General features: G+C 46.2%; 1 protein-coding gene across 1 annotated transcript in view; it reads left to right on the top strand.

The window, feature by feature from the left end:
* The window catches only part of LOC109879947 (dystrophin), a 237438-nt gene that overhangs the window by 94837 nt on the left and 115241 nt on the right, over nt 1-27360 (top strand). Inside the window, 10 exon segments of the mRNA XM_031819531.1 lie at nt 1302-1457; nt 1593-1763; nt 6942-7124; nt 8334-8468; nt 10091-10240; nt 16941-17102; nt 18551-18661; nt 22622-22795; nt 24989-25144; nt 25418-25588. Coding sequence (XP_031675391.1) covers nt 1302-1457; nt 1593-1763; nt 6942-7124; nt 8334-8468; nt 10091-10240; nt 16941-17102; nt 18551-18661; nt 22622-22795; nt 24989-25144; nt 25418-25588 — 1569 coding nt within the window.

Here is a 27360-nt window from a genome sequence, read left to right as displayed (position 1 = left end):
GCATACAGCCCAGTAAATGAGCCCTAGGGCATACAGCCCAGTAAATGAGCCCTAGGGCATACAGCCCAGTAAATGAGCCCTAGGGCATACAGCCCAGTAAATGAGCCCTAGGGTATACAGCTCAGTAAATGAGCCCTAGGGCATACAGCTCAGTAAATGAGCCCTAGGGCATACAGCCCAGTAAATGAGCCCTAGGGCATACAGCTCAGTAAATGAGCCCTAGGGCATACAGCTCAGTAAATGAGCCCTAGGGCATACAGCCCAGTAAATGAGCCCTAGGGCATACAGCTCAGTAAATGAGCCCTAGGGCATACAGCCCAGTAAATGAGCCCTAGGGCATACAGCTCAGTAAATGAGCCCTAGGGCATACAGCCCAGTAAATGAGCCCTAGGGCATACAGCCCAGTAAATGAGCCCTAGGGTATACAGCTCAGTAAATGAGCCCTAGGGCATACAGCCCAGTAAATGAGCCCTAGGGCATACAGCCCAGTAAATGAGCCCTAGGGCATACAGCCCAGTAAATGAGCCCTAGGGCATACAGCCCAGTAAATGAGCCCTAGGGTATACAGCTCAGTAAATGAGCCCTAGGGTATACAGCTCAGTAAATGAGCCCTAGGGCATACAGCTCAGTAAATGAGCCCTAGGGCATACAGCCCAGTAAATGAGCCCTAGGGCATACAGCCCAGTAAATGAGCCCTAGGGCATACAGCTCAGTAAATGAGCCCTAGGGCATACAGCTCAGTAAATGAGCCCTAGGGCATACAGCTCAGTAAATGAGCCCTAGGGCATACAGCCCAGTACATGAGCCCTAGGGCATACAGCTCAGTAAATGAGCCCTAGGGCATACAGCCCAGTAAATGAGCCCTAGGGCATACAGCCCAGTAAATGAGCCCTAGGGCATACAGCCCAGTAAATGAGCCCTAGGGCATACAGCCCAGTAAATGAGCCCTAGGGCATACAGCTCAGTAAATGAGCCCTAGGGCATACAGCCCAGTACATGAGCCCTAGGGCATACAGCTCAGTAAATGAGCCCTAGGGCATACAGCCCAGTAAATGAGCCCTAGGGCATACAGCCCAGTAAATGAGCCCTAGGGCATACAGCCCAGTAAATGAGCCCTAGGGCATACAGCCCAGTAAATGAGCCCTAGGGCATACAGCTCAGTAAATGAGCCCTAGGGCATACAGCCCAGTACATGAGCCCTAGGGCATACAGCTCAGTAAATACAGTACAAGTGAACATCTCTCTGTCTCACATCCATTTCTATTAGTCATATCCCCTGTTTCTCTGTTGGGATTGGCTAGGCCCTGGTGAATGACATCCACACCATCCAACCCAGTCTGAACGGCATCAATGAGGTAGGCGTGTCTCTGAAGACAGAGGCGGAGCCAGCATTCGCCATCCAACTGCAGAAGGAGCTCGATGAGCTGAACGCTATGTGGGAGATAATCTGCAAACAGGTACACACACACACACACACACACACACACACACCGTACCCACCCAAGCGTTGATTCCATCCATCCCTGTCCTGACACATCATCTGTTGTTATTGTGTGTGTATTCATGGTGTGTGTGTGTGTGTGTGTGTCCAGGCCTATGCTAAGAAGTCCGCTCTGAAGGGGGGTCTGGACAAAACCATGAGCCTGAGGAAGGAGATGGCTGAGATGCAGGAGTGGATCACTCAGGCTGAGGAGGACTATCTGGAGAGAGACTTCACTTACCAGACCCCTGAGGAGCTACGCAAGGCTGTGGAGGAACTCAAGGTAGGGTGTGTGTTGGGAGGAGGGAGTGTGTGTGTGGGGGGGGGGCAAACTTCCCTATAGCCAACCCTGGGCCCTCATCCAAACCATACTCTGACCCTAATCTAAGCACTGACCTGCCTCCCTCCCTCCCTTTGTTCACCTCCTCCCTCCCTTTGTTCACTCCCTCCCTCTCTACCTCCCTCCCTCCCTCTCTACCTCCCTCCCTCCCTCTCTACTTCCCTCCCTCCCTTTGTGATCATCTCCTTCTCTCCCTCCCTCCCTCTCCCTCCCTCCCTCCCTCCCTCCCTCCCTCCCTCCCTCCCTCCCTCCCTCCCTCCCTCCCTCCCTCCCTCCCTCCCTCCCTCCCTCCTTCCCTCCCTCCCTCCCTCCCTCCCTCCCTTTGTTCATCTCCTCCCTCCCTCCCTTTGTTCACCTCCCTCCCTCCCTCTCTACCTCCCTCCCTCCCTCCCTCTCTACCTCCTCCCTCCCTTTGATCATCTCCCTCTCTACCTCCCTCCCTCCATCTCTACCTCCCTCCCTCCCTCCCTCCCTCCCTTTGTTCATCTCCCTCCCTCCCTCCCTCCCTCCCTTTGTTCATCTCCCTCCCTCCCTCCCTCCCTTTGTTCATCTCCCTCCCTCCCTCTCTACCTCCTCCCTCCCTCTCTACCTCCCTCCCTCCCACTCTACCTCCCTCCCTCCCTTTGATCATCTCCCTCTCTACCTCCCTCCCTCCCTCTCTACCTCCCTCCCTCCCTCTCTACCTCCCTCCCTCCCTTTGTTCACCTCCCTCCCTCTCTACCTCCCTCCCTCCCTCTCTACCTCCCTCCCTCCCTCTCTACTTCCCTCCCTCCCTTTGATCATCTCCCTCCCTCCCTCCCTCCCTCCCTCCCTCCCTCCCTCCCTCCCTCCCTCCCTCCCTCCCTCCCTTTGTTCATCTCCCTCCCTCCCTCCCTTTGTTCACCTCCCTCCCTCTCTACCTCCCTCCCTCCCTCCCTTTGATCATCTCCCTCTCTACCTCCCTCCCTCCCTCCCTCTCTACCTCCCTCTCTACCTCCCTCCCTCCCTCCCTTTGTTCATCTCCCTCCCTCCCTCCCTCCCTCCCTCCCTCCCTCCCTCCCTCCCTCCCTCCCTCCCTCCCTCCCTCCCTCCCTCCCTTTGTTCATCTCCCTCCCTCCCTCCCTTGTTCACCTCCCTCCCTCTCTACCTCCCTCCCTCCCTCCCTTTGTTCATCTCCCTCCCTCCCTCCCTCCTCCCTCCCTCCCTCCCTCCCTCCCTCCCTCCCTCCCTCCCTCCCTCCCTCCCTCCCTCCCTTTGTTCATCTCCCTCCCTCCCTCCCTTTGTTCATCTCCCTCCCTCCCTCTCTACCTCCCTCCCTCCCTCTCTACCTCCCTCCCTCCCACTCTACCTCCCTCCCTCCCTTTGATCATCTCCCTCTCTACCTCCCTCCCTCCCTCTCTACCTCCCTCCCTCCCTCTCTACCTCCCTCCCTCCCTCTCTACCTCCCTCCCTCCCTTTGTTCACCTCCCTCCCTCTCTACCTCCCTCCCTCCCTCTCTACCTCCCTCCCTCCCTCTCTACTTCCCTCCCTCCCTTTGATCATCTCCCTCCCTCCCTCCCTCCCTCCCTCCCTCCCTCCCTCCCTCCCTCCCCTCCCTCCCCTCCCTCCCTCCCCTCCCCTCCCTTGTTCATCTCCCTCCCTCTCTACCTCCCTCCCTCCCTCCCTTTGATCAACTCCCTCTCTACCTCCCTCCCTCCCTCCCTCCCTCCCTCCCTCCCTCCCTCCCTCCCTCCCTCCCTCCCTCCCTCCCTCCCTCCCTCCCTCCCTCCCTTTGTTCATCTCCCTCCCTCCCTCCCTCCCTCCCTCCCTCCCTCCCTTTGTTCATCTCCCTCCCTCCCTCCCTTTGTTCACCTCCCTCCCTCTCTACCTCCCTCCCTCCCTCTCTACCTCCCTCCCTCCCACTCTACCTCCCTCCCTCCCTTTGATCATCTCCCTCTTTACCTCCCTCCCTCCCTCTCTACCTCCCTCCCTCCCTCTCTACCTCCCTCCCTCCCTTTGATCATCTCCCTCTCTCCCCCTCATTCTCCCTCTCTTTATCCTCTTTAATTCAAGCTCAATAACTTGTTGGCAGTCATGCATTTCTAAAACAAAGAGCAATAAGATAAGCATCTCTCTCTCCCTTCTGCCTTTCTTCCTTTCTCTATCTCTGCGCTCTCTGTATCACTTAATCTCTTTTTATCTCTGTTCTCTCAATCCCTCCTCTCTCTCCCCCTCCTCCACCCTCTCTCTCTCTCTCTCTCCCCTCTCCTACCCTCTCTCTCTCTCACCCTCTACTACCCTCTCTCTCTCCCCCCTCTCCTACCCTCTCTCTCTCTCTCCCCTCTCCTACCCTCTCTCTCTCTCCCCCCTCTCCTACCCTCTCTCTCTCTCCCCCCTCTCCTACCGTCTCTCTCTCTCCCCCCTCTCCTACCCCTCTCTCTCTCTCCCCTCTCCTACCCTCTCTCTCTCCCCCTCTCCTACCCTCTCTCTCTCTCCCCCTCTCCTACCCTCTCTCTCTCTCCCCTCTCCTCATACCCTCTCTCTCTCCCCCCTCTCCTACCCTCTCTCTCTCTCCCCCCTCTCCTACCCTCTCTCTCTCTCCCCCCCTCTCCTACCCTCTCTCTCTCCCCCTCTCCTACCCTCTCTCTCTCTCTCCCCTCTCCTACCCTCTCTCTCCCCCCTCTCCTACCCTCTCTCTCTCCCCCCTCTCCTACCCTCTCTCTCTCTCCCCCCTCTCCTACCCTCTCTCTCTCCCCCTCTCCTACCCTCTCTCTCTCTCCCCCCTCTCCTACCCTCTCTCTCTCTCCCCCCTCTCCTACCCTCTCTCTCTCTCCCCCCTCTCCTACCCTCTCTCTCTCCCCCTCTCCTACCTCTCTCTCTCTCCCCCCTCTCCTACCCTCTCTCTCTCTCCCCCCTCTCCTACCCTCTCTCTCTCCCCCCTCTCCTACCCTCTCTCTCTCTCTCCCCCTCTCCTACCCTCTCTCTCTCTTCCCCTCTCCTACCCTCTCTCTCTCTCCCCCCTCTCCTACCCTCTCTCTCTCTCCCCCCTCTCCTACCCTCTCTCTCCCCTCTCCTACCCTCTCTCTCTCCCCCCTCTCCTACCCTCTCTCTCTCTCCCCTCTCCTACCCTCTCTCTCTCTCTCCCCTCTCCTACCCTCTCTCTCTCTCCCCCCTCTCCTACCCTCTCTCTCTCCCCTCTCCTACCCTCTCTCTCTCTCCCCCCTCTCCTACCCTCTCTCTCTCTCCCCCCTCTCCTACCCTCTCTCTCTCTCTCCCCTCTCCTACCCTCTCTCTCCCCTCTCCTACCCTCTCTCTCTCCCCTCTCCTACCCTCTCTCTCTCTCTCCCCTCTCCTACCCTCTCTCTCCCCTCTCCTACCCTCTCTCTCTCCCCTCTCCTACCCTCTCTCTCTCTCTCCCCTCTCCTACCCTCTCTCTCCCCTCTCCTACCCTCTCTCTCTCCCCTCTCCTACCCTCTCTCTCTCTCTCCCCTCTCCTACCCTCTCTCTCTCCCCTCTCCTACCCTCTCTCTCCTCTTGTCCCCTCACATGTTTTGTCTCACTTCTCCCTCTCTCCTCCCTCTCTTTAATTCAATTCAACTTAATGGCTTTATTGACATGGGAAACAAATGTTTACAATGCCAAAGCAAGAGAAATAGATCATAAACAGATGTGAAATAAACAATAAAAATTAACAGTAAACATTGCACTCACAAAGGTCTCTTTCTGTCTCTCCCTCCTCCTCTCTCCTCTTCGTCTCTTTCTGTCTCTCCCTCCCTCCCTCCTCCTCTCTCCTCTTCATCTCTTTCTGTCTCTCCCTCCCTCCTCCCTCCTCCTCTCTCCTCTTCATCTCTTTCTGTCTCTCCCTCCCTCCTCCCTCCTCCTCTCTCCTCTTCATCTCTTTCTGTCTCTCCCTCCCTCCTCCTCTCTCCTCTTCATCTCTTTCTGTCTCTCCCTCCCTCCTCCTCTCTCCTCTTCTCTCTTTCTGTCTCTCCCTCCCTCCCTCCCTCCTCCTCTCTCCTCTTCATCTCTTTCTGTCTCTCCCTCCCTCCTCCTCTCTCCTCTTCTCTCTTTCTGTCTCTCCCTCCCTCCCTCCCTCCTCCCTCCTCCTCTCTCCTCTTCTCTCTATCTGTCTCTCCCTCCCTCCTCCTCTCTCCTCTTCTCTCTTTCTGTCTCTCCCTCCCTCCCTCCTCCCTCCTCCTCTCTCCTCTTCATCTCTATCTGTCTCTCCCTCCCTCCTCCCTCCTCCTCTCTCCTCTTCTCTCTTTCTGTCTCTCCCTCCCTCCTCCCTCCTCCCTCCTCCTCTCTATCTCTATCTGTCTCTCCCTCCCTCCTCCCTCCTCCTCTCTCCTCTTCTCTCTTTCTGTCTCTCCCTCCCTCCCTCCCTCCTCCCTCCTCCTCTCTCCTCTTCTCTCTTTCTGTCTCTCCCTCCCTCCCTCCTCCCTCCTCCTCTCTCCTCTTCTCTCTTTCTGTCTCTCCCTCCCTCCTCCTCTCTCCTCTTCTCTCTTTCTGTCTCTCCCTCCCTCCCTCCTCCCTCCTCCTCTCTCCTCTTCTCTCTATCTGTCTCTCCCTCCCTCCTCCCTCCTCCTCTCTCCTCTTCATCTCTATCTGTCTCTCCTTCCCTCCTCCCTCCTCCTCTCTCCTCTTCATCTCTATCTGTCTCTCCCTCCCTCCCTCCTCCCTCCTCCTCTCTCCTCTTCATCTCTATCTGTCTCTCCCTCCCTCCTCCCTCCTCCTCTCTCCTCTTCTCTCTTTCTGTCTCTCCCTCCCTCCCTCCTCCCTCCTCCTCTCTCCTCTTCTCTCTTTCTGTCTCTCCCTCCCTCCTCCCTCCTCCCTCCTCCTCTCTCCTCTTCTCTCTTTCTGTCTCTCCCTCCCTCCTCCTCCCTCCTCCCTCCTCCTCTCTCCTCTTCTCTCTTTCTGTCTCTCCCTCCCTCCTCCTCCCTCCTCCCTCCTCCTCTCTCCTCTTCTCTCTTTCTGTCTCTCCCTCCCTCCTCCTCCCTCCTCCCTCCTCCTCTCTCCTCTTCTCTCTTTCTGTCTCTCCCTCCCTCCTCCTCCCTCCTCCCTCCTCCTCTCTCCTCTTCTCTCTTTCTGTCTCTCCCTCCCTCCCTCCTCCTCTCTCCCCCTCTTTCTTAATAATCTCTCTACATCTCTCTGTTCTCTCTGTAGAAGGGTCAAGAGGAGGTCCACTCTAAAGAGCTGAAGGTGAAGCTGCTGACTGACTCTGTGAACAGTTTCATCTCCAAAGCCCCTCCGGCCGCCCACGATGCCCTCAAGGCAGAGTTGGTCGTGCTGACCGCTAACTACCAGAGACTCTGCAGCCGCCTGGACGGCAAGTGTAAAACCCTGGAGGTACGATCCCGGACAGATACTGGACAGATGCTGGACAACTACTGGACAGATACTGGACAGATACCAGACAACTACTGGACAGATACCAGACAAATACTGGACAGATACTGGACAAATACTGGACAGATACCAGACAAATACTGGACAGATACTGGACAAATACTGGACAAATACCAGACAGATACTGGAGAGATACTGGACAGATACTGGACAGATACTGGACAGATACCAGACAACTACTGGACAGATACTGGACAGATACTGGACAAATACTGGACAGATACCAGACAACTACTGGACAAATACTGGACAGATACTGGAGAGATACTGGACAGATACTGGACAACTACTGGACAGATACTGGACAGATACCAGACAACTACTGGACAGATACCAGACAGATACTGGACAGATACCAGACAGATACTGGACAGATACCAGACAGATACCAGACAGATACCAGACAGATACCAGACAGATACTGGACAGATACCAGACAGATACCAGACAGATACCAGACAGATACCAGACAGATACCGGACAGATACTGGACAGATACCAGACAGATACCAGACAGATACTGGACAGATACCAGACAGATACCGGACAGATACTGGACAGATACCAGACAGATACGGGACAGATACCAGACAGATACCAGACAGATACTGGACAGATACCAGACAGATACCAGACAGATACCAGACAGATACCAGACAAATACTGGACAGATACCAGACAGATACCAGACAGATACTGGACAGATACTGGACAGAGACCAGACAGATACTGGACAGATACCAGACAGATACTGGACAGATACCAGACAGATACCAGACAGATACCAGACAGATACTGGACAGATACTGAACAGATACTGGACAGAACAGCACACACACGCAGGCATGAGCACAGGCAGGCACACACACACACTTCACTCCCTCTTACCCCTCTAATCCTCCCCTTCGTGGAGCTCTCACCTCACTAAATCAATGTTCCTGGCATTACAAACACATAGTACAATCTGTAGACGAAACATAACAGAATATCAATGAGTCTTTGTATCTCTCTTATCTGTTTTCATCTACTTTCACAGGACACATTTCACCCTCTTATCACACACACATAAACCATTTCTCTCTCACACTCTCTCTCCTTTCTGTCTTTCTGTTTGACCCTCTCTCTCTCTCTCTGACCCCTGGGCTGTAGGAGGTGTGGGCGTGTTGGTGTGAGCTGCTGTCCTACCTGGAGCAGGAGAACGGCTGGCTGGACCAGCTGGAGCAGAAGCTAGACGAGACAGACAGCATCCCGGGGGGAGCAGAGGAGCTCTGTGAGGCCCTTGATGTGAGCACCTTTGACCTTTCACCACTTACAGACCCTCTCCTAGGGGTTCACCACACTCTCTCTGTCGTTATGTCGTTCCTGGGGGACTCCATTCATCAGCCTTCAGCAGCTATTGACCAATAATGGCAGCAGCTACATGGTCATGGTTCATGTCAAAACCCGAAAGAGGAACAACTGTTTTCCCCAAGATTTGTCCTGAGTCAGTCATATCTATCTCTGTATTAGTGATACCAGGTACGGCCCAGAGTCAGTCATATCTATCTCTGTCTTAGTGATACCAGGTACGGCCCAGAGTCAGTCATATCTATCTCTGTATTAATGATACCAGGTACGGCCCAGAGTCAGTCATATCTATCTCTGTATTAGTGATACCAGGTACGGCCCAGAGTCAGTCATATCTATCTCTGTCTTAGTGATACCAGGTACGGCCCAGAGTCAGTAATATCTATCTCTGTCTTAGTGATACCAGGTACGGCCCAGAGTCAGTAATATCTATCTCTGTCTTAGTGATACCAGGTACGGCCCAGAGTCAGTCATATCTATCTCTGTATTAGTGATACCAGGTACGGCCCAGAGTCAGTCATATCTATCTCTGTATTAGTGATACCAGGTACGGCCCAGAGTCAGTCATATCTATCTATGTATTAGTGATACCAGGTACGGCCCAGAGTCAGTCATATCTATCTCTGTATTAGTGATACCAGGTACGGCCCAGAGTCAGTCATATCTATCTCTGTATTAGTGATACCAGGTACGGCCCAGAGTCAGTCATATCTATCTCTGTATTAGTGATACCAGGTACGGCCCAGAGTCAGTCATATCTATCTCTGTATTAGTGATACCAGGTACGGCCCAGAGTCAGTCATATCTATCTCTGTATTAGTGATACCAGGTACGGCCCAGAGTCAGTCATATCTATCTCTGTATTAGTGATACCAGGTACGGCCCAGAGTCAGTCATATCTATCTATGTATTAGTGATACCAGGTACGGCCCAGAGTCAGTCATATCTATCTCTGTATTAGTGATACCAGGTACGGCCCAGAGTCAGTCATATCTATCTCTGTATTAGTGATACCAGGTACGGCCCAGAGTCAGTCATATCTATCTCTGTATTAGTGATACCAGGTACGGCCCAGAGTCAGTCATATCTATCTCTGTATTAGTGATACCAGGTACGGCCCAGAGTCAGTCATATCTATCTCTGTATTAGTGATACCAGGTACGGCCCAGAGTCAGTCATATCTATCTCTGTATTAGTGATACCAGGTACGGCCCAGAGTCAGTCATATCTATCTCTGTATTAGTGATACCAGGTACGGCCCAGAGTCAGTCATATCTATCTCTGTATTAGTGATACCAGGTACGGCCCAGAGTCAGTCATATCTATCTCTGTATTAGTGATACCAGGTACGGCCCAGAGTCAGTCATATCTATCTCTGTATTAGTGATACCAGGTATGGCCCAGACAGAGGAGGGGTGAATATACTGGACACTGATTGGCCTAAAATAAAAACTAAAGTGTGTGTGTGTGTGTGTGTGTGTGTGTGTGTGTGTGTGTGTGTGTGTGTGTGTGTGTGTGTGTGTGTGTGTGTGTGTGTGTGTGTGTGTGTGTGTGTCCAGGCCCTGGACACATTGCTGCGTCACCCTGAAGATGGGAGGAACCAGATCAGAGAGCTGTCTCAGACCCTGATGGACGGAGGAGTTCTGGATCAACTGATCCAGCACAAACTAGAGGCCTTCAACACACGCTGGGATGAACTCATGCAGAGGGTGAGGTCTTCTCTGTGTTAAACATACACACATACAGAGAGGCTGAGGCCTTCAACACACGCTGGGATGAACTCATGCAGAGGGTGAGGTCTTCTCTGTGTTAAACATACACACATACAGAGAGGCTGAGGCCTTCAACACACGCTGGGATGAACTCATGCAGAGGGTGAGGTCTTCTCTGTGTTAAACATACACACATACAGAGAGGCTGAGGCCTTCAACACACGCTGGGATGAACTCATGCAGAGGGTGATGTCTTCTCTGTGTTAAACATACACACATACAGAGAGGCTGAGGCCTTCAACACACGCTGGGATGAACTCATGCAGAGGGTGAGGTCTTCTCTGTGTTAAACATACACACATACAGATGTAGGATCTTAATTCGATCACTCTTTTGTTGCTGAGAATTTTCCTGCACAGTAGAAAATATAAGCATGTAGTGTATTCAAGGTTTAAAAAGGCTTCTGAAGTGTGTAATTTCCACTCTAAAATGTGAGACTTGATTTGCCCTAACACTAAAGGTATTAACCCCTACAAAAAAATGACCGTTAATTATTATCCACAAAATAATTCACATTTCCTGTTGCTGCAGGATTATTTTCCTGCTGTAGCAAACTGGCTCAAATGAAGACCCCACATCTGTAAAGAGAGGGTGAGGAGGGATAGAGATATAGGCCTGGCTGACATCTGAGATAAAGACCTACTTCTCTGTCAGATTCTTACACACTGACATTAGTCATAAGCACTCACATACACAACACAATAAGGCTATGACAATCCCTGTATTCATTCTGCAGTCATGTGATCCTCTATGAAAGAACTGATTAATGCATAGCTCTTAAGCCTTTCTCCATTGAGCCAGTATCAGTGTGTCAGTATCAGTGTCTGTTAGTCTGTCTGTGTAGACTGACGCTTACTGGGGTCATGAAGTTCGGAGAATCCTCTTCCTGTATAGTTGTGATCTATAAAGGAGAATCCTCTTCCTGTATAGTTGTGATCTATAAAGGAGAATCCTCTTCCTGTATAGTTGTGATCAATAAAGGAGAATCCTCTTCCTGTATAGTTGTGATCAATAAAGGAGAATCCTCTTCCTGTATAGTTGTGATCAATAAAGGAGAATCCTCTTCCTGTATAGTTGTGATCAATAAAGGAGAATCCTCTTCCTGTATAGTTGTGATCAATAAAGGAGAATCCTCTTCCTGTATAGTTGTGATCAATAAAGGAGAAGAGGTAGTGGAACTGTCACATGGCACTCGAGTGTTTGTGAGTATGATGGTGACAGAGAAGGAAAGAAAGACAGACAGAGGGGCAGACGGGCAGACAGACGGGCAGACAGACTGGCAGCACGGCAGACCGACAGACAGGCAGTCTAGCAGATAGATAGACAGGCAGACCGAGGCAGGCAGGCAGGCAGGCAGGCAGGCAGGCAGGCAGGCAGGCAGGCAGGCAGGCAGACAGACAGACAGACAGACAGACAGACAGACAGACAGACAGACAGACAGACAGACAGACAGACAGACAGACAGACAGACAGACAGACAGACAGACAGACAGACAGACAGACAGACAGACAGACAGACAGACAGACAGACAGACAGACAGACAGACAGACAGACAGACAGACAGACAGACAGACAGACAGACAGACAGATAGACAGACAGTCTTAGAGTCAGATAAAGAGCAGTGTTGGGATCACCTCATCTCCTTAACTGGCTGAATTGTAAAATGAATTGACCCCAGACCTGAGACAGAGACAGAGAGAGGTAGTAAATATGGCTCTGGAAATGCATTTGTTTGAAACTCTGTAACTGATTCATTTGTCTTGTTCTGCCCTGCACCTTACTGTGCTGCCTTAACTAGGCCCAATAACTACACTATACTGTAATACTTTCCTGTGCTGCCTTAACTAGGCCCAATAACTACACTATACTGTAATACCTTACTGTGCTGCCTTAACTAGGCCCAATAACTACACTATACTGTAATACCTTCCTGTGCTGCCTTAACTAGGCCCAATAACTACACTATACTGTAATACCTTACTGTGCTGCCTTAACTAGGCCCAATAACTACACTATACTGTAATGCCTTACTGTGCTGCCTTAACTAGGCCCAATAACTACACTATACTGTAATACCTTACTGTGCTGCCTTAACTAGGCCCAATAACTACACTATACTGTAATACCTTACTGTGCTGCCTTAACTAGGCCCAATAACTACACTATACTGTAATGCCTTACTGTGCTGCCTTAACTAGGCCCAATAACTACACTATACTGTACTGTAATACCTTACTGTGCTGCCTTAACTAGGCCCAATAACTACACAATGCCTTACTGTGCTACCGTGTATCTAAGGCCCAATAACTACACTATACTGTAATACCTTACTGTGCTGCCTTAACTAGGCCTAATAACTACACTATACTGTAATGCCTTACTGTGCTGCCTTAACTAGGCCCAATAACTACACTATACTGTAATGCCTTACTGTGCTGCCTTAACCAGGCCCAATAACTACACTATACTGTAATACCTTACTGTGCTGCCTTAACTAGGCCCAATAACTATACTATACTGTACTGTAATACCTTACTGTGCTGCCTTAACTAGGCCCAATAACTACACAATGCCTTACTGTGCTGCCTTAACTAGGCCCAATAACCACACTATACTGTAATACCTTACTGTGCTGCCTTAACCAGGCCCAATAACTACACTATACTGTAATACCTTACTGTGCTGCCTTAACTAGGCCCAATAACTATACTATACTGTACTGTAATACCTTACTGTGCTGCCTTAACTAGGCCCAATAACTACACTATACTGTAATACCTTCCTGTGCTGCCTTAACTAGGCCCAATAACCACACTATACTGTAATACCTTACTGTGCTGCCTTAACTAGGCCCAATAACTACACTATACTGTAATGCCTTACTGTGCTGCCTTAACTAGGCCCAATAACTACACTATACTGTAATACCTTACTGTGCTGCCTTAACTAGGCCCAATAACTACACTATACTGTAATGCCTTACTGTGCTGCCTTAACTAGGCCCAATAACTACACTATACTGTAATACCTTACTGTGCTGCCTTAACTAGGCCCAATAACTACACTATACTGTAATGCCTTACTGTGCTGCCTTAACTAGGCCCAATAACTACACTATACTGTACTGTAATACCTTACTGTGCTGCCTTAACTAGGCCCAATAACTACACAATGCCTTACTGTGCTACCGTGTATCTAAGGCCCAATAACTACACTATACTGTAATACCTTACTGTGCTGCCTTAACTAGGCCCAATAACTACACTATACTGTAATACCTTACTGTGCTGCCTTAACTAGGCCCAATAACTACACTATACTGTAATGCCTTACTGTGCTGCCTTAACTAGGCCCAATAACTACACTATACTGTAATGCCTTACTGTGCTGCCTTAACTAGGCCAATAACTACACAATGCCTTACTGTGCTACCTTAACTAGGCCCAATAACTACACGATACTGTAATGCCTTACAGTGCTGCCTTAACTAGGCCCAATAACTACACTACACTGTAATGCCTTACTGTGCTGCCTTAACTAGGCCAATAACTACACAATGCCTTACTGTGCTACCTTAACTAGGCCCAATAACTACACAATACCTTACTGTGCTACCTTAACTAGGCCCAATAACTACACAATATCTTACTGTGCTACCTTAACTAGGCCCAATAACTACACTATACTGTTATACCTTACTGTACTGCCTTAACTAGGCCCAATAACTACACTATACTGTATTACCTTACTGTGCTGCCTTAACTAGGCCCAATAACTACACAATACCTTACTGTGCTGCCTTAACTAGGCCCAATAACTACACTATACTGTAATGCATTACTGTGCTGCCTTAACTAGGCCCAATAACTACACTATACTGTAATGCCTTACTGTGCTGCCTTAACTAGGCCCAATAACTACACAATGCCTTACTGTGCTACCTTAACTAGGCCCAATAACTACACTATACTGTAGTGCCTTACTGTGCTGCCATAACTAGGCCCAATAACTACACTATACTGTACTGTAATACCTTACTGTACTGCCTTGTAGTAGTAGTTTACCTGTGATGGTAGGTAGTAGTTTATTAGTAGTGGTAGGTAGTAGTTTATTAGGGGTGGTGTAACGGCGTTCTTCGTTTGTCGAAAGAGAGTCGGACCGAAATGCAGCGTAGTGGTTACTCATGATTTTAATGAAAAAAAGTGACGATACATGAAATAACTTATAAATACAAAAACAACAAACGGAACGTGAAACTATTACAGCCTATCTGGTGAAACTACACAGAGACAGGAACAATTGAAGTGAAACTCAGGCTACCTAAATACGGTTCCCAATCAGAGGCAACGAGAATCACCTGACTCCAGATTGAGAACCGCCTCAGGCAGCCAAGCCTAACTAGACACACCCCTAATCATAGCAATCCCAAATCCTATAAAACCCCAATACGAAACCAAACACATAAACCCATGTCACACCCTGGCCTGACCAAAATATATAACGAAAACACAAAACACTATGACCAAGGCGTGACAGGTGGTAGGTAGTAGTTTATTAGTGATGGTAGGTAGTAGTTTATTAGTGATGGTAGGTAGTAGTTTATTAGGGGTGGTAGATAGTAGTTTATTAGTGGTGGTAGGTAGTAGTTTATTAGTGGTGGTAGGTAGTAGTTTATTAGTGATGGTAGGTAGTAGTTTATTAGGGGTGGTAGGTAGTAGTTTATTAGGGGTGGTAGGTAGTAGTTTATTAGTGGTGGTAGGTAGTAGTTTATTAGTGATGGTAGGTAGTAGTTTATTAGTGATGGTAGGTAGTAGTTTATTAGTGGTGGTAGGTAGTAGTTTATTAGTGGTGGTAGGTAGTAGTTTATTAGTGGTGGTAGGTAGTAGTTTATTAGTGGTGGTAGGTAGTAGTTTATTAGTGGTGGTAGTTTATTAGTGGTGGTAGGTAGTAGTTTATTAGTGGTGGTAGGTAGTAGTTTATTAGTGGTGGTAGTTTATTAGTGGTGGTAGGTAGTAGTTTATTAGCGGTGGTAGGTAGTCGTTTATTAGTGGTGGTAGGTAGTAGTTTATTAGTGGTGGTAGGTAGTAGTTTATTAGCGGTGGTAGGTAGTAGTTTATTAGCGGTGGTAGGTAGTAGTTTATTAGTGGTGGTAGGTGGTAGTTTATTAGTGGTGGTAGGTAGTAGTATATTAGTGGTGGTAGGTAGTAGTTTATTAGTGGTGGTAGGTAGTAGTTTATTAGTGGTGGTAGGTAGTAGTTTATTAGTGGTGGTAGGTAGTAGTTTATTAGTGGTGATAGGTAGTAGTTTATTAGTGGTGATAGGTAGTAGTTTATTAGTGATGGTAGGTAGTAGTTTATTAGTGGTGGTAGGTAGTAGTTTATTAGTGGTGGTAGGTGGTAGTTTATTAGTGATGGTAGGTAGTAGTTTATTAGTGGTGGTAGGTAGTAGTTTATTAGTGATGGTAGGTAGTAGTTTATTAGTGGTGGTAGGTAGTAGTTTATTAGTGGTGGTAGGTAGTAGTTTATTAGTGGTGGTAGGTAGTAGTTTATTAGTGGTGGTAGGTAGTAGTTTATTAGTGGTGGTAGTTTATTAGTGGTGGTAGGTAGTAGTTTATTAGTGATGGTAGGTAGTAGTTTATTAGTGGTGGTAGGTAGTAGTTTATTAGTGGTGGTAGGTAGTAGTTTATTAGTGGTGGTAGGTAGTAGTTTATTAGTGGTGGTAGGTAGTAGTTTATTAGTGATGCTAGGTAGTAGTATATTAGTGGTGGTAGGTAGTAGTTTATTAGTGATGGTAGGTAGTAGTTTATTAGTGGTGGTAGGTAGTAGTTTATTAGTGGTGGTAGGTAGTAGTTTATTAGTGGTGGTAGGTAGTAGTTTATTAGTGGTGGTAGGTAGTAGTTTATTAGTGGTGGTAGGTAGTAGTTTATTAGTGGTGGTAGGTAGTAGTTTATTATTGATGGTAGGTAGTAGTATATTAGTGGTGGTAGGTAGTAGTTTATTAGTGGTGGTTGATAGGTAGTGTTAGTAGTTTATTAGTGATGGTAGGTAGTAGTTTAGTGTGGATCAGTGGACTATACATAGACTGTTAGCCCCTGGGATTAGAGAGACTCACCTGCACACACACACACACACAGAGAGGGATAATGATGACATCATCAGTGTGAAGCACAAGCAGTGAAAGGTTTCCGTTAGTTAAACCCAACCGAGGAGAGGAGAGGAGCAACGTGTGTTTACATCTCCTTCAGACCTGGTTTGATGAGTCCAACCTTCAAGAGGGTGTGTGTGTGTGTGTGTGTGTGTGTGTGTGTGTGTGTGTGTGTGTGTGTGTTTGCCTGTTTTGCTCTTAAATTTAGCTTTAACTTGTGTTTTTTTACTAACTGTGTCTCTGTTTTTCTCTGTGTGTCTCTGTGTGTCTCTGTGTGTCTCTGTGTGTCTCTGTGTGTCTCTGTGTGTCTCTGTGTGTCTCTGTGTGTCTCTGTTTTTCTCTGTGTCTCTGTGTGTCTCTGTGTGTCTCTGTTTTTCTCTGTGTGTCTCTGTGTGTCTCTGTGTGTCTCTGTTTTTCTCTGTGTGTCTCTGTGTGTCTCTGTTTTTCTCTGTGTCTCTGTGTGTCTCTGTGTGTCTCTGTGTGTTTCTCAGGCGGTTCGACGGCAGCAGCAGCTGGAGAGGAGTGTGCAGTGGGCCCAGGAGAATGACAAGACGCTGCGTCTCATCAATGACTCTCTGGACGCCACCGACCGCCACCTGTCTGCCTACATCGCTGATCACATCGACGCAGCACAGATACCACAGGAGGCACAGGTTAGGGGGGATTGGGAGGGTGTTTGTGGAGAGAGGGTGGTTGTTGGAGGAGTGTGTGTGTGTGTGTGTGTGTGTGTGTGTGTGTGTGTGTGTGTGGGTGTGGGTGTGGGTGGGTGTGGGTGGGTGTGTGTGTGTGTGTGTGATCTCCTTTATTGAAACCGGTTTACTGTCCAGCTCCTTCAGACTGATGTTTCTCCAGCTCCAAGTCTAATTCAGACTGATGTTTCTCCAGCTCCAAGCCTAATTCAGACTGATGTTTCTCCAGCTCCAAGTCTAATTCAGACTGATGTTTCTCCAGCTCCAAGTCTAATTCAGACTGATGTTTCTCCAGCTCCAAGTCTAATTCAGACTGATGTTTCTCCAGCTCCAAGTCTAATTCAGACTGTGGAGATGTTTCTCCCAGGGTCCTTTTATCCCTTCACCACACACACTGAAACACACATGCCAGAGAGCTGAACCTCCAAACAGGCTGAGCAGAACACAGGGGACAGATCAGAACACAGGGGACAGATCAGAACACAGGGGACAGATCAGAACACAGGGGACAGACCAGAACACAGGGGACAGAGTAGGACACAGGGGAGAGTAGAACACAGGGGCCAGAGCAGAACACAGGGGCCAGAGCAGAACACAGGGGCCAGAGCAGAACACAGGGGCCAGAGCAGAGCACAGGGGACAGAGCAGAACACAGGGACAGAGCAGAACACAGGGGACAGAGCAGAACACAGGGGACAGAGCAGAACACAGGGGAGAGTAGAACACAGGGGACAGAGCAGAACACAGGGGACAGAGCAGAACACAGGGGACAGAGTAGAACACAGGGGACAGAGTAGAACACAGGGGACAGAGCAGAACACAGGGGACAGAGCAGAACACAGGGGACAGAGTAGAACACAGGGGACAGAGCAGAACACAGGGGACAGAGTAGAACACAGGGGACAGAGTAAACACAGGGGACAGAGTAGAACACAGGGGACAGAGCATAACACAGGGGACAGAGTAGAACACAGGGGACAGAGTAGAACACAGGGGACAGAGTAGAACACAGGGGATAGAGTAGAACACAGGGGACAGAGTAGAACACAGGGGATAGAGTAGAACACAGGGGACAGAGTAGAACACAGGGGACAGAGTAGAACACAGGGGACAGAGCAGAACACAGGGGACAGAGCAGAACACAGGGGACAGAGTAGAACACAGGGGACAGGGCAGAACACAGGGGACAGAGTAGAACACAGGGGACAGAGTAGAACACAGGGGACAGAGTAAACACAGGGGACAGAGCAGAGAATAGATGAGACTGGTGGAGTTTCTATCGGTTTTATTTTCCCTCTTTAATTCTCCTCAAACCTTGAGGCTGTCCTCCCCCATGTGGTAGAGGGATGGAGGTGCATGGGAATGAGTGTGTGTGTGTGTGTGTTCTGATTGTCTGTGTTTTGTTTAAACAGAAGATCCAGACAGAGCTGAATGGTCACGAGGCGACTCTGGCAGACATGAAGAAGAAGAATACAGAGAGAGACCAGTCAGAGAGAGTAGCAGCCCAGATCCACCTGATACAGGTAACACACACACACACACACACAGACAGACATACACACACACACTCTCTCTCTCTCTCCTCCGCTCTCTCTCTCTCTCTCTCTCACACACACACTCTCACACACACTCACTCTCACACACACTCTAGTCCTGCTGGTACCACTCTCACACACACTCACTCACACTCTCACACACACACAGACACACACAGACACACACCTTAGCATCTTCACACAGTCCACAAATAAATCCATAGTGTCACGTTTTTAGACTTGTCGATATCAGACAAAGGCATATATATATATATATATAATATATACTCTACCTTCTGCATATATATATATATATACTCTACCTTCTGCATATATATATATATATACTCTACCTTCTGCATATATATATATATATACTCTACCTTCTGCATATATATATATATATACTCTACCTTCTGCATATATATATATACTCTACATTCTGCATATATATATATATTACTCTACCTTCTGCATATATATATATACTCTACATTCTGCATATATATATATATATACTCTACCTTCTGCATATATATATATACTCTACCTTCTGCATATATATATATACTCTACATTCTGCATATATATATATATATACTCTACATTCTGCATATATATATATATATACTCTACCTTCTGCATATATATACTCTACATTCTGCATATTATATATATATACTCTACCTTCTGCATATATATATATCTACTCTACATTCTGCTATATATATATATACTCTACCTTCTGCATATATATACTCTACATTTCTGCATATATATATATATACTCTACCTTCTGCATATATATATATACTCTACATTCTGCATATATATATATTACTCTACCTTCTGCATATATATATATACTCTACCTTCTGCATATATATATATATATACTCTACATTCTGCATTATATATATATATACTCTACCTTCTGCATATATATATATATATACTCTACCTTCTGCATATATATATATATATACTCTACATTCTGCATATATATATATACTCTACCTTCTGCATATATATATATACTCTACCTTCTGCATATATATATATACTCTACCTTCTGCATATATATATATATACTCTACCTTCTGCATATATATATATACTCTACCATTCTGCATATATATATATACTCTACCTTCTGATATATATATATACTCTACCTTCTGCATATATATATATATATACTCTACCTTCTGCATATATATATATACTCTACCTTCTGCATATATATATATATATATATATATACTCTACCTTCTGCATATATATATATACTCTACCTTCTGCATATATATATATATACTCTACCTTCTGCATATATATATATATACTCTACCTTCTGCATATATATATACATACTCTACCTTCTGCATATATATATATACTCTACCTTCTGCATATATATATATACTCTACCTTCTGCATATATATATATATATACTCTACCTTCTGCATATATATATATACTCTACCTTCTGCATATATATATATATACTCTACCTTCTGCATATATATATATACTCTACCTTCTGCATATATATATATATATACTCTACCTTCTGCATATATATATATACTCTACCTTCTGCATATATATATATATACTCTACCTTCTGCATATATATATATACTCTACCTTCTGCATATATATATATACTCTACCTTCTGCATATATATATATATACTCTACCTTCTGCATATATATATATATATATATACTCTACCTTCTGCATATATATATATATACTCTACCTTCTGCATATATATATATATACTCTACCTTCTGCATATATATATATATACTCTACCTTCTGCATATATATATATACTCTACCTTCTGCATATATATATATACTCTACCTTCTGCATATATATATATATATACTCTACCTTCTGCATATATATATATATACTCTACCTTCTGCATATATATATATACTCTACCTTCTGCATATATATATATATATATACTCTACCTTCTGCATATATATATATATACTCTACCTTCTGCATATATATATATATATACTCTACCTTCTGCATATATATATATATACTCTACCTTCTGCATATATATATATACTCTACCTTCTGCATATATATATATATACTCTACCTTCTGCATATATATATATACTCTACCTTCTGCATATATATATATACTCTACCTTCTGCATATATATATATATACTCTACCTTCTGCATATATATATACTCTACCTTCTGCATATATATATATATACTCTACCTTCTGCATATATATATATACTCTACCTTCTGCATATATATATATACTCTACCTTCTGCATATATATATATATATATATACTCTACCTTCTGCATATATATATATACTCTACCTTCTGCATATATATATATATATATAGTCTACCTTCTGCATATATATATATATACTCTACCTTCTGCATATATATATATACTCTACCTTCTGCATATATATATATATACTCTACCTTCTGCATATATATATATACTCTACATTCTGCATATATATATATATATACTCTACATTCTGCATATATATATATATATACTCTACCTTCTGCATATATATATATACTCTACCTTCTGCATATATATATATACTCTACCTTCTGCATATATATATATATACTCTACCTTCTGCATATATATATATATACTCTACCTTCTGCATATATATATATATACTCTACCTTCTGCATATATATATATACTCTACCTTCTGCATATATATATATACTCTACCTTCTGCATATATATATATATATATACTCTACCTTCTGCATATATATATATATATACTCTACCTTCTGCATATATATATATACTCTACCTTCTGCATATATATATATATACTCTACCTTCTGCATATATATATATACTCTACCTTCTGCATATATATATATATATACTCTACCTTCTGCATATATATATATACTCTACCTTCTGCATATATATATATATATACTCTACCTTCTGCATATATATATATACTCTACCTTCTGCATATATATATATATATATACTCTACCTTCTGCATATATATATATACATACTCTACCTTCTGCATATATATATATATATATATACTCTACCTTCTGCATATATATATATACTCTACCTTCTGCATATATATATATATACTCTACATTCTGCATATATATATATACTCTACCTTCTGCATATATATATATATATACTCTACCTTCTGCATATATATATATACTCTACATTCTGCATATATATATATATACTCTACCTTCTGCATATATATATATATATACTCTACCTTCTGCATATATATATATACTCTACATTCTGCATATATATATATACTCTACCTTCTGCATATATATATATACTCTACCTTCTGCATATATATATATACTCTACCTTCTGCATATATATATATACTCTACCTTCTGCATATATATATATACTCTACCTTCTGCATATATATATATATACTCTACCTTCTGCATATATATATATACTCTACCTTCTGCATATATATATATATATACTCTACCTTCTGCATATATATATATATATACTCTACCTTCTGCATATATATATATATATATACTCTACCTTCTGCATATATATATATATACTCTACCTTCTGCATATATATATATATATACTCTACCTTCTGCATATATAATAATATATACTCTACCTTCTGCATATATATATATATACTCTACCTTCTGCATATATATATATATATATACTCTACCTTCTGCATATATATATATATATACTCTACCTTCTGCATATATATATATATACTCTACCTTCTGCATATATATATATATATACTCTACCTTCTGCATATATAATAATATATACTCTACCTTCTGCATATATAATAATATATACTCTACCTTCTGCATATATATATATATAATCTACCTTCTGCCCCTGTAGAAGAAACTCCAGGAGGTGTGTGTGAAGTTCAGGCTCTTCCAGAAGCCTGCGAACTTCGACCTGCGCCTCTCAGAGTGTGAGAGGGTTCTCTGGGATGTGAAGGCACAGCTGGGGGTGTTGGACATACGCAGCGTGGAACAGGACGTGGTGCAGTCACAGTTGGAACAATGCATGGTGGGTAATCAATCAGTAATCAATCACACACTGCAGGGAAAAACACCTGCCGAGTAGTGATGTCACCTGCCGAGTAGTGATGTCACCTGCCGAGTAGTGATGTCACCTGCCGAGTAGTGATGTCACCTGCTGAGTAGGGATGTCACCTGCTAGTTCCTGCTCATCCTGCTGGTACCTGCTAGTTCCTGCTAGTTCCTGCTCATCCTGCTGGTACCTGCTAGTTCCTGCTAGTACCTGCTAGTCCTGCTGGTACCTGCTAGTTCCTGCTAGTCCTGCTGGTACCTGCTAGTTCCTGCTCGTCCTGCTGGTACCTGCTAGTTCCTGCTCGTCCTGCTGGTACCTGCTAGTTCCTGCTAGTCCTGCTGGTACCTGCTAGTTCCTGCTCGTCCTGCTGGTACCTGCTAGTTCCTGCTAGTCCTGCTGCTACCTGCTAGTTCCTGCTTATCCTGCTAGTCCTGCCAGGTCTGCTGTACCTGCTAGTTCCTGCTAGTCCTGCTGGTACCTGCTAGTCCTGCTAGTACCTGCTAGTTCCTGCTGCTAGTCCTGCTGCTACCTGCTAGTTCCTGCTCATCCTGCTAGTCCTGCTAGTCCTGCTGGTACCTGCTAGTCCTGCTAGTACCTGCTAGTCCTGCTAGTCCTGCTGGTACCTGCTAGTCCTGCTAGTACCTGCTAGTCCTGCTAGTCCTGCTGGGGACGGGCTCGTTTCAGATTTTCTAGCCTCACAGATTCACATTCTAGTTGTTGTCTTCTATGGATTGTTTACAGTCTTAGAAAACAGGGTCCAAACAGGTTCTTCGACGGTCCCCAAACATTACAGTCTTAGAAAACAACGGTCCAAACGGGGTTCTTCGACGGTCCCAAACATTACAGTCTTAGAAAACAGGTACTTCGACGGCCCCCAAACATTACAGTCTTAGAAAACAGGTTCTTCGACGGTCCCCAAACATTTCATTACAGTTGAAATCATGTTGTTTTCATATGAGTTGTTTCTTTACAGCGGAGTCTCCTTTATTGATCGATGAACTGTGCATGACTGATTTAATATAGTGTTATTAACAGTGTGCCTCTCTCTCTCCTCTCTCTCTCCCTCCTTCCCTCTCTCCCTCTCCTCCTTCCCTCTCTCTCTCCTCCTTCCCTCTCTCTCTCTCCTCCTTCCCTCTCTCTCTCCTCCTTCCCCTCTCCTCTCCTCCTTCCCTCTCTCCTCTCCTCCTCCCTCCTCTCTCCTCTCCTCCTTCCCTCCTCCCTGTCTCTCATCCCTCCTTCCCTCTCTCCTCCTTCCCTCTCTCTCTCCTCCTTCCCTCTCTCTCTCTCTCTCTCTCCTCCTTCCCTCTCCCTGTCTCTCTCCTCCTTCCCTCTCTCTCTCTCCTCCTTCCCTCCTTCTCTCTCTCTCTCTCTCTCCTCCTTCCCTCTCTCTCCCTCTCTCTCCTCCTTCCCTCTCTCCTCTCTCTCTCCTCCTTCCCTCTCTATCTCTCGCTCTCCTTTTTCCCTCTCTCTCTCTCTCCTCCTTCCCTCTCTCTCTCTCTCTCCTCCTTCCCTCTCTATCTCTCGCTCTCCTTTTTCCCTCTCTCTCTCTCTCTCCTCCTTCCCTCTGTCTCTCTCCTCCTTCCCTCTCTCTCTCTCTTCCTTCCCTTGTCTCTCTCCTCCTTCCCTCTCTCTCTCTCCTCCTTCCCTCTCTCTCTCCTCCTTCCTCTCTCTCTCTCCTCCTTCCCTCTGTCTCTCTCCTCCTTCCCTCTCTCTCTCCTCCTTCCCTCTCTCTCTCTCTCTCCTCCTTCCCTCTCTCTCTCTCCTCCTTCTCTCTCTCTCTCTCTCTCCTCCTTCCCTCTCTATCTCTCGCTCTCCTTTTTCCCTCTCTCTCTCTCCTCCCCTCTCTCTCTCTCTCTCTCTCTCCTCTTTCCCTCTCTCTCTCTCTCTCTCGCTCTCCTTTTTCCCTCTCTCTCTCTTCCCCTCTCTCCTCCACTCTCTCTCCTCTTTCCCACTCTCTCTCCTCTTTCCCCTCTCTCTCTCCTCTTCCCTCTCACTCGCTCTCTCCTCCTTCCATCGCTCTCCTTACTCCCATCCCTCCGCCCTCTCTCTCTCTCCTCTTTCCCTCTCTCTCTCCTCCTCCCCTCTCTCTCACGCTCTCTCCTCCTTCCATCGCTCTCCTTACTCCCATCCCTCCTCCCTCTCCTCCGCCTCTCCTTTCCTCCTATACAGAAGTTGTATAAGAGTCTGAGTGAGGTGAAGTTGGAGATAGAGACTGTGATAAAGAGCGGAAGACAGATCGTTCAGAGACAGCAGACGGAGAAGCCTAAAGAGCTGGACGACAGACTCACTGCCCTCAAGCTGCTCTATAATCAACTGGGCCTGCAGGTCAGTGTCAGCCAATAGCACGCCTCAACCTAAATCCACTGCCTCTCATACAGAGCCAATGATTGGTTTAACTGGTCACAAAGGATTCTGGGAGATGTAGTTTGGTGTGTATTAGTTTTGTTTTGGGGTTGGGTCATTTTTAAGTCGGGGAATAAATCAAGTTTATTTGAATGTAAAAGAATTGAATTGAATTCAGAGTGATTGATTAGATGAAGTTGATTACATTAGAAGTGAATGACAGGTATCTGTGAGATGTGTGTTTGTGTCTGTCAGGTGACGGAGGGAAAACAGGAACTAGAGAAGAGTCTGAAGTTGTCCAGGAAACTGCGTAAGGAGTTGAACAGCCTGACAGAGTGGCTAGCTGCTACAGACGCTGAGCTGACTAGGAGGTCGGCTGTGGAGGGGATGCCCAGTGATCTAGAGGCTGAGCTGGACTGGGCCAAGGTAGGAGGACAAACACACAGACCAGAAGATACACACACACACACACACCTGTAGGGACACACACACACACATAGGGACACACACACACACACACGTAGGGACACACACGCACACACACGTAGGGACACACACGCACACACACACACATACACACACATAGGGACACACACACACATGTAGGGACACACACACCTGTAGGGACACGGACACACATGTAGGGACACACACACACACGTAGGGACACACACGCACACACACGTAGGGACACACACGCACACACACACACATACACACACATAGGGACACACACACACACACATAGGGACACACACACACACACACACACACACACACGTAGGGACACACACACACATACTTAGGGACACACACACACACACACACACACACACACATAGGGACACACACACACACACATTTACTGATTTCCACCTGTGTTTGGTCATTTCCCAGCTCCAGTAAGGTGGTTTGTAAGTGGTGTGTAAGTGGTGTGTAAGTGGTGTGATGTCAGTGGTTATCTCAGTGGAGAAGGAGGTCAGAGGGCTGTCACAGTACAGCTGCTCTGAATCTATTCTCTCTCTACTGCTGAGGGCTTTCTATGGACACATCTTCTGCGTCCCAAATGACACCGTAGTGCCTATATAGTGCACTACTTTAGACCAGGACCATGGGGCTCTGTTCCCTATATAGTGCACTACTTTAGACCAGGACCATAGGGCTCTGTTCCCTATATAGTGCACTACTTTAGACCAGGACCATAGGGCTCTGTTCCCTATATATTGCACTACTTTAGACCAAGACCATAGGGCTCTGTTCCCTATATAGTGCACTACTTTAGACCAGGACCATAGGGCTCTGTTCCCTATATAGTGCACTACTTTAGACCAGGGTCCCCATGTTAAGGGAATAGGTTGCCATTTGTGACGCAGTCTGTTTTCCTAGATGGCCTGGTTGGTTGCCAGGCAACACGATCGCTGTCAGTAAACAAACGGCTGATTGTCTGATGGGATCACAGGCTTCTATTTCCATCAGCCCGTCAACACTGTGATGTGTTGAATCTCTCCTTCAGTCCATCTGAGAAGATGGGAGGCTGATGCTCTATAATCTATCTGGGTCGTGTTCCTGGTCGGCTCTGATTGGATTCCACTCTTGAAAATAAAATGATTTGACTCAATCTGTTTCTTTCCCCCTCAATGTGATTAACCTCCCAGACAATGTTACAACCATCCCCCATTGTCCTCCAGGTTAGTGTCTTATATAGGGTCCCTCTGTCCTCCGGGTTAGTGTCTATATAGGGTCCCTCTGTCCTCCAGGTTAGTGTCTTATATAGGGTCCCTCTGTCCTCCAGGTTAGTGTCTATATAGGGTCCCTCTGTCCTCCAGGTTAGTGTCTATATAGGGTCCCTCTGTTCTCTAGGTTAGTGTCTTATATAGGGTCCCTCTGTCCTCTAGGTTAGTGTCTATATAGGGTCCCTCTGTTCTCTAGGTTAGTGTCTTATATAGGGTCCCTCTGTTCTCTAGGTTAGTGTCTATATAGGGTCCCTCTGTTCTCTAGGTTAGTGTCTTATATAGGGTCCCTCTGTTCTCTAGGTTAGTGTCTATATAGGGTCCCTCTGTTCTCTAGGTTAGTGTCTATATAGGGTCCCTCTGTCCTCCAGGTTAGTGTCTATATAGGGTCCCTCTGTCCTCCAGGTTAGTGTCTATATAGGGTCCCTCTGTTCTCTAGGTTAGTGTCTTATATAGGGTCCCTCTGTC

This window comes from Oncorhynchus kisutch, unplaced genomic scaffold, assembly GCF_002021735.2.
Source record: "Oncorhynchus kisutch isolate 150728-3 unplaced genomic scaffold, Okis_V2 scaffold2241, whole genome shotgun sequence".
Classification (NCBI taxonomy): domain Eukaryota; kingdom Metazoa; phylum Chordata; class Actinopteri; order Salmoniformes; family Salmonidae; genus Oncorhynchus; species Oncorhynchus kisutch.
Note: the sequence above shows the minus strand (reverse complement) of the source record. Positions and strands in the feature narration are given on the sequence as shown.